This window comes from Arachis ipaensis, chromosome B5 (assembly GCF_059453495.1).
Source record: "Arachis ipaensis isolate K30076 ecotype BB chromosome B5, ASM5945349v1, whole genome shotgun sequence".
In the NCBI taxonomy this organism is placed as follows: Eukaryota; Viridiplantae; Streptophyta; class Magnoliopsida; order Fabales; family Fabaceae; genus Arachis; species Arachis ipaensis.
In genome coordinates, this window is record NC_142440.1 from 17455035 (window position 1) to 17464137 (window position 9103).

General features: G+C 39.7%; 1 protein-coding gene across 1 annotated transcript; it reads left to right on the forward strand.

The window, feature by feature from the left end:
- The first annotated feature begins 644 nt into the window (after window positions 1-644).
- On the forward strand, window positions 645-3113 carry LOC107643125 (putative RING-H2 finger protein ATL21A). Its single transcript, XM_016346695.3, has 2 exons — window positions 645-1673; window positions 2550-3113. Exons 1-2 carry the CDS (start codon window positions 902-904, stop codon window positions 3011-3013), a joined length of 1236 nt encoding a protein of 411 aa, XP_016202181.1. The 5' UTR covers window positions 645-901; the 3' UTR covers window positions 3014-3113.
- The last annotated feature ends 5990 nt before the right edge of the window (window positions 3114-9103 follow it).

Sequence of the window (9103 nt, forward strand, 5' to 3'; positions counted from 1 at the left end):
GAACACCAAACTGAATCCCATGGAGGTAGTAAGAGCAGTTGACCATCTTTATCGCATCGGTATCGTACCAAAGGATGAAGTGTGCCTATGATTGACACATATAAAATCAAACGCATTTCACTATTTTAACCAATCTATTTAGATCATATGATTTTCATTCTATCAATCTCTCTATTATTCTATATAATGCACCTAAAATACTTAAAATTTTTAACTAATTAATAACTAATTAAAATAAAAAAATAATAAATTTTGATAATTCTTGAACATTTTTCTTACCGAAAATAGTCGGCGCATCACTCATCAAATACCAATTGGCAACTGCACTACTGCTCTTAGTCTCTTACCCATTCTAACTTTCAAGCTTCCACAATCATCCCAACTGTTCTCCACTTTCAATCTAATTTCTTCCCCTAAATATTTCTTCTAGCCAAACTAATGGTACTATATAATATATATTTTTTTATATGTAGTACAACATTAAGTTCTTGAGAAATATATACATCCGTGAGCCAAAAGACAAACAGAAGCACCTGGTTTGTTTGTCATCATAAAAATTAAATTAAAACATATTAATGAAATGAAGACTAAATTGGGTTGTTTACTTGGCTAATGACTTGACCATGACTTCCAAATTTCAAATTAATTTGCTAATACTAAACTATTATATTCAAAATAAGCACCCTTGCTTGTAAAGTTCTCCTGACCTTGATAATTTATCTTGCTTTGATTCAAAGCTTAAGCGAGTTTTCCACCAATTTAAATCAATCAGTCTCAGTACAATTTGACCAAGTAGAATCATGCCTCTCTACAAGCTAGAAACCTAAGCCATCATCCGAAGAATATAATCAACTTCAAATCCATTAATTCTCCCATCATATCTTTATGCATATTCTAAATTATGACCACCCCGCAATATTATTCCCTAACACTTGTATTCTTGATTATTATTATTATTATTGAGCTCAGAAGAACAGAGGCGGATGAACCAAGTGATAATATTAATAACTGTGACACAACCGTTATTGCCTCATGCGGAAACTACACGCTCCCTATTGAATTCCCGTTTTGGATGACCAGTGAAGGCAACAACACACGGTGTGGGTACCGAGGTTTCGAAATCAAGTGTAACAATCAGAAACAACCGTTGCTAAATCTCCCAGAATCCGGTGACTTCGTTGTAAACGGGATCGAGAATGATGAGCAAACAATTCTGATCAACGACCAAGAAAAGTGCCTCCCAAGAAGGATCATGCTCAACCGTGGATTCAGCCTCGCAGATTCCCCTTTCCAATTAGCCGACGGTTTCAGTTACCAGAATTACTCGTTTTACAGCTGTCCATACGACCCAACATCACCGCTCATGATAGAGTGCTTGGGATCCACGCGCAACAACCTCAGCTATTCCGTGTTGGCGGTGTTGTCGTCGCAAGTAACCCGTCAAAGGTTGTTGAATAATTCATCGTCGTGCCACTTTATTACATCGGCTTTGGCACCTGTTCCCTTTTATGTACGGTATGAAGTGTTTTGGATGAGTTACGATGTTGATATACGGTTACGGTGGAATGAACCTGATTGCACGTCTTGTATACAAAGTGGTGGACGCTGTGGCCTCCTACCGAATTCTAACGATGATCATGCTGCTTGTTATGATCTTCCACGCCAAGGTCAAGGTACGAATTACATTTCTTTTTGTTCTTAAGTTTAAAAAAAAAATGAAGTTTAACCTCAGAAGTCTACAAATAACGTAAGCTAGGCTTTTCTTTATTCTGCTTTATTTTTTCTGGTCTTACACAAGCTAAAATAGTGTAGCAAGTATCTTTATCTTTTAATAATTACTCACTCTCTTTAATTTTCAAGTCCCTGTGATTTTCTTTTATTATATTCTTTAGAGTTAACCACCAATTTAATATTTGAAAAATTTAGATTTTGACAAAAAATTATTGAAAAATATCATAAATAAAATAATTAATAAATATTTTTTTTATAAGTGATAAAAAAATTTTATATTTAACAAATAATTTATTCATTTAATCAAAATATTTGTATCAACATTTGAATAAAGATTTAAAAAATAGACAAAAAAATCAGAGTAAAATTTAATCTCTAAATTTTTTATTTTTCAAAAATTCACAATAAAAGTAAAAAAGTTACTTGACATAAAATAAATTTTAAGGATGAAAAAATTTTATTTTTTTAATGATGCTTGCAAAAAATTTTATTAAAATATAATTTCTAAATTTTTTTTATAATATATTTAGTATCTAATTTTTTTTCTCATTTATTTTTAACTTTTTCGATTAATATCTTTTAAAATTATTTTTGTCTGAATTTTCAAATATCATTTCACTAATTTAATCTATTCTTTATCAACTATCTAATATTTTATAGGAATACTATCTTTTATCACGAGAAATTGAGAATTGATGAGATTACTGAATTTATTGTGTCTCATGTACTTTAGCTTTTAATTTTTACACTCAGTATGAAATTACATTACAGCTCCCTAATTAACTTTTTCTTCTGTTTCGGTTTTGGACAATGGTCAGGTCTTTCGAGGAAAGCCAGGTTTGGTCTAACCGTAGGCGTGGGAATACCTGGAGTCATTGGCATCATTGGACTAATATGTTTATTGCAACGCAGAAAGATGAGGCGAGATCAGCGACAACAGTCATCAAGAACACAAACGGAATTTTCTATCATGATTGTTCCTCCCCCTCCAGCTGTCCTAATGGGCCTTGATGGGCCATCAATAGAAAGATATCCGAAAACTGAGGTAGGTGAGGATGGGCAATTGCCTAGGCCCAATGATACCATTTGCTCAATATGTCTCTGTGAATATAGGCCCAAAGAGGTGCTGAGGACCATAACAGAGTGTCAACACTATTTTCACGTTGATTGCATTGATGGGTGGCTGAAGATGAATGCTACTTGCCCTTTGTGTAGAAAATTGCCAGCAAGATCAAATTCCAATTACGACTCCTCTTTGCCTTTCTCTCCATCTTCCTCCTAATGTTTACTCATTCCAATCATTGTTCAATGATCAATGTATATTTTCCGACAAAAATACTGTTCTTTTTTATTGTCAATTAAAAAGAAAAAATAATTCCATTTTTTTCTGTTCTAGCATCAACTCACGCAGTCACGCTTGCAAAATAAACCACCACTAGAGTATCGTTTTTAATAATGTTGTGCTGCAGTTAAAAATCTGATCAAATTAATGGTAGGATAAAATTGAGACGATTTTGAAACGTTAGGAATTTAAATAGAACGAAAATATTGGGAATAAAAACAATACTTAGAATTAAATTTTAATTTTATCCTTTAATAATATTAATTTTTTACGGAACATAGTTATTCAATTATTTTTTAATCATATTTAAGTAAATTATACTTAATCACATTAAATTTATTTTTTTTTATAATTTTGGTCTTAAAAATTTTTACTCATCATGAAATGTTTATAAAATTATTAGAATCACATTACTTTATTATATATATATATATATATATATATATATATATATATATATATATATATCATTTTTCCCACAAATTTATGTACTAGTCATTCTACAAACATTTCATGATGAGTAAACATATATAAGAGTAAAATTATAAAAAATAAATTTATTTAGAATAAAAGTAATGTGATTAAAAAATGTCCAGCTAGTCGGTTTCCGGACGGTTCGGAGAGGTCTTCTGGGTGTGAAGGCGGGTCACAACCTTAGTCTGGATCTAGGGGCGTGTGAGGCGTGAGTTCCGACTTCCCGAGTTCTTCGACTGAGATGAGGGGGGTGCCACCTGCAAGGACACTCCAACGCTCAAGTCAGAAAAATATGCAGGTGGTATGAGGGTAAAAGGTATGATGACGTACCTTGGGGGAGGGGTAGGACCCTCCCCTTATATGCCCTGTCAGTAGGGCGGGCCCCATATGGGGAGGCCTCCTTCCAGGAAGCTTCTTTTCCTACAATGCCCCCAACGTGCCAGCTATGGCCGTGAGCACCGTTGGTGGCGCGTTTTGTTTTCTCTTTCGTGTGTCGTCGTCTGGTTGATCGTCCGTGTGGAGGATGCGCCTTCCAAAGGCGTGTGTGCCTGTTTGTTACTGGGCAACGTCTTTCGTCGCCTCGTTCCTCATGCCGAGCATTTAATGCTCTTAATGGGCAATTCAAAACCCCGCGAGAAAAAGACTATTTCTCCCCTGTCCTTCGCGCTTCTTAGAGTTGGTTTCTTTTCAGTTTTCCTTTGGTTTCGTTTCAGTTTCATTGCATTGCCGTTGCGTTTCATTTGCTTTCTCCATTCTCTCCTCAAAATCTTTACTGCGAGCCCCTGCTTCGTCCAGATCTTTCTTAGTTTTTTGATCCTCCCTGATCATCGCCCTTATCCTTGTAAGCTCCCTATTCTTTTCTCTGGTATTGGTGTGGAGTTATTTATTTTCATCGTTCATCTTCCTGATTTTGTATGTGCGTTGCACTCTTGATTTGAATTGCATGTTTGCTGTCGTTTTAGCATTAGGAAGATACTGTAGGGGGGTTACCATTCTAGGATTTTACTTTTCTGGCCTTGCTCTTGGCTGTAGATTTATACCTTGTTTTATAGTTGTTGGATAGGTGAATTATAGTTTCTGGTATTCGTACCGGCTTCCCGGCCTCTTAGACTGATATTGGGTGGTGCCCCAACTGTAGGTATGGCTCAGCGTCCCGTCGTGAGGGTCGTGAGACCGGCGCCCTATGACTGATATGCTTGGGTAACTTCAAATGTGAAGGAAACCTCTAACCAAATGTCCCCGAAGGAACTTGACGAGTTCCGACGGGCCGATTATCTTTGCGGAGGAACTGACGAGGAGGCTAATTATGCAGCTTTCATTCCTGCCGACAACGAACAAATATTCCAACTAAATCTGCACTCTCCCCAGGTCTCCGATTGGATGTGGTTGTATAAGGCCATGTTCACCCGCCTGGGAGTTCGCCTCCCCTTCCCCCCTTTTCAAATGGCGTTACTTAACCGTTGTGACGTTGCGCCGTCCCAATTGCATCCGAACAGTTGGGCCTCAATCCGCTGTTTCGAGATGGTGTGTGAGTATCTTGAGCTGCCGGTCTCCGTTGTAGTGATTCTTATCATGGTTTTAAGGATAAGTATTTCAAAGTTTGCCCGGTGGAAGGTCGGCACCCTTTTTGGTTGACGTTAGAAGGGGAACGTCGCATACCGACTTACTGGAGTTTTGGGACGGGAGCTAACGCCTTTACCAAAATAACGTATAAGGGATTATCTCCTGAGAATAAGAGGGTTGCCAACATATTGTTGGCTGTTTTTGGGAAGAATCTTGTTAACCCTCATCTCCTTATGGGTGATCGGGACATGGCTATGAATTATATATGTGAGTAGCCATCTAGTAATTTTCATGTGTTTACCCTTGTCCTTACTTATCCGCCAAATTTAATGATTAATAGGTTTCTGTATCTTGTTGCAGTGTCAATGTCTGCCGAGGTAACAGGACTTGATGCTTTGTTCAACACTTTCTTGGCTGATGGCAGTGATGATGACTCCACTACCCCTGCCAAGGAAGTGCCGGCTGACGACGTCATTGAGCCTGAGGTCTAGTCCCAGCCTACCCAGGGGGAGGGGCCCAGAACCAGCGCCGCTTCGGGTCCTCATCAGGAGGCAGGGACTGGTTCGGGACCCCGACCAGAGGAGGATCTTGAGGCTGAGGAGGAGGGTGACAATCCAAGGAAAAGGAAGTCGTCTTCTAGTCCTGAAGTTGAGGTGTTGGTTGACAATCCAAGAAAAAGGAGGCCGTCTTCCAGTCCTAAGGGGGTTCTCACCGTTATGGAGAAGAACTTTGATGTCGAAAACTTTATCTATTCCCAACTACTTCCTGGCACGGAGGACTTCTTTTACAGTGGGGACCTCGCTTCGCAAGCGAGATGGATGTACCGCACTTTACTCCGAGGAGCTGCTATAGCGAGGAAGGCGGAATCCGCCTTGGCAGGAACGCGGTCTTTGGAAACGAAACTTGAGTCCTCTGTCAAGGCCAACACCAAGTATAGAGATGAGGTGAAGCTGCTCCGGGAGCAACTTGCTGCTGCCGAGGAGAGGGCCAAGACAGCCGAGGAGAAGGTCGAGGTTGCTGAGGAGGAAGTTAAGACTGCTAAAGAAAAGGTCAAGACCGCTGACGCCTCCGTGGCACATCCTACCGAGCGAGAGCTTCCCCTGGAAAGTTAACTTAGCACTGCTCAGGGTCGGGTGGTCGTGCTAGAGAAGGAACGCGATGAGGCTCTCTCGTCGGCCAAGGCGGCCCGGGGTGAAACTACTGAATTTTAGAAGAAGTACAAAGACACCGTGAAGCAGGGTAAGAACGCTATCTTGATGACCGAGGAGGCCCTCAAAGCCCAAGTAAAGCTGTTGGCTCCCGATTTTGACACCTTAGCTGTTGGCATTTTCAAGACTATCAGGGATGACAAGATCATTGATATGCCGAAGAAGTGTCTTGTGTTCTTGTAACTTGTGTGTTTTTGTAACTTTTGTAAACTTTGTAATCCTTTTGAACTGTTTGAATCTGTTTGCCGCATGTGACAAACCGCTTGTTTCCCGCCTTGTCGGCGCTTATTTTTCTTTATGTTCTTTTACCGTTTTGTTGGTATTAGCTATTTGCTTGTGAACGTTTTACCGTCTTGCCGGTAATTAGTGAAGCCAAGTCGTGGCTTTTATCGTTTCAACAGCCGCGTATTATGGCGTTCATTACTTTCGTGGTTCCCGGGGTGATCAGTCCCAGGGCACCGTATCGTTATGAAATTGCTTACTCGTCATGGTAGCTTAATTAATAATAATGAATGCGAAAAGGAGATGACAAGTAGTAGATAAATAGTAGTGGTAAATGGTCCAAACATAAGATGATAGCAAATATATGACAAGGACAAATAATCCATCATAAAGTAATGTCTTACTAAGCCGGCTGGATCGGCAGGTTGGTTGTCCGGTCGGTGGGTTTGGCCTAGGAATAGAATCTTCTCAAATTGCCCGTGTTCCACGTTCTCGGGACTTCCTTGCCGTCCAGCCGTTCCAAGTTGTAGGCCCCATTGCTGATCACCTCTTTCACCCTGTATGGGCCTTCCCAGTTTGCCACCAGCTTTCCTTCCTCTGGTGTCGGGAGCCCAATATCATTGCGCCTTAGGACCAGGTCGTCTTGTTCAAACTCTCTCTTGAGCACCTTGGCATTGTAGCGCAGGGCCATTCTTTGCTTTAGTGCCATTTCTAATAAATGGGTCATCTCCCTGTCCTCGTCTATCAAATCATTTTCTACGGCTTCCTCAACCCCTCCTAAGAATGGCCGTGGGCTCGGCTCACCGATCTCCACAGGTATTATTGCCTCTACCCCATATGTGAGTTAGAAAGGGGTCTCCCCGGTAGATGACTGTTGAGTTGTGCGGTAGAACCAGAGGACTGACGCTAACTCGTCTGCCCATGCTCCCTTTTTCTGGTCAAGTCGCTTTTTGAGGCCTTGTACGATAACCTTGTTCGCAGCCTCAACTTGACCGTTGGTTTGGGGATGTTCCACTGATGAAAACTTTTGCTTTATACCCAAGCCGGCAAGGAACTCTCCGAAGGCGGGTGTGAAGGCGGGTCCCAACCTTGGTCTAGATCTGGGGGCGTGTGAGGCGTGAGTTCCGACTTTCCGAGCTCTTCGACTGAGATGAGGGGGACCACCTGCAAGGACACTCCGACGCTCAAGTCAGAAAAATATGCAGGTGGTATGAGGGTAAAGGGTATGATGGGGGAGGGGTAGGACCCTCCCCTTATATACCCTATCAGTAGGGCAGGCCCCACATGGGGAGGCCTCCTTCCAGGAAGCTTCTTTCCCTACAATTGTCATGCAGCTAGCAGCAGGGGCGCGTGTCTGAGTTGTAAGGCTGGGCGGGTTGTGCACGTCGATCCGATCGCATAGATCGAGTTACCCGTGGGCCGGGTTGACCGCCCCACCAGGTGGGCTGGGCCGTAACAAAAATAATTGAATAACTATATACCGTAAAAAATTGATATTATTGAAGGATAAAATTAAATTTATTTCTAGGTATGGTTTTTGTTCCCAACGTATTCGTCCTATTTAAATTCCTAACGTTTTAAAATCGTCTCAGTTTGTCCCACCATTAATTTTGTTAATAGATCCCTAACAGCAGGACAACATTGAGTCAATTTTGAAATATTAGGAACTTAAATAGGACGATTTAAACATTAGGGACAACTTTGATACTTTACCCCAAATATTGGGGATAAAAACGATACTTTATTCTAAAATAAACAGGGTTAAAAGTAAATTGATTTAATTTTTGTTTTTTCTCTTTAATTTATTTAAATTAGGATAAAGTTTTTTTTGACATTTTTCAAAAAATTTTAAAATTATCTCTAATATTTAATTTAATTTAATTTTATTCTTAATATTTAAAATTAATTTTAACTTTATTTTTTTAGTTAAATTTTTAACCGTCAACAATTATCAATATTTTTTTTTAACAGTTTTACCCTTTATATAACTTTAATATCTAATTCTATTCTCAATCAAAATCTCCAACTGGCTAATCCTAACCCCTTCCCCCCTCCAATCTAAACCCATAGCATGTCATTGTCATTGTCATTGTCATTAGCAGAACGCTCACCCATCCATCATTACTGGTAACCACTATCATTGTCATCATCATTATCAATTACAATACCTCAACCCTCACTGCCACTCTTTCTTCTACTCTTTTATCCTCTCTTTTCTCGTTCTCTTCGATCTCCACCACCATTATCTCCTTCTCTCACGGGACCATAACCGCCACTGCCATCAAGCCACAACTATCGTCACCAATGTCTTCTTTCTTTATCTTCTTCCCTTTTGATACGGAACATAACTCAGAGTAAGATGAAAAATCAAAGAAAGAGACTCCTCTACTTCAATTTGATTTTCTGAAACAACAGTTAAAAAAATTACTCTATCTCTTTTGTTCACATCCAAATTTTTTAAAGAAACTCAAAAAAAATTTTATTCATAAAAAACTTAACTCAAAAAGAGTAGTAACAAGAAGTCTTTGAATAGACTCTAGCAGATCAACCTAAGAATGAGCCA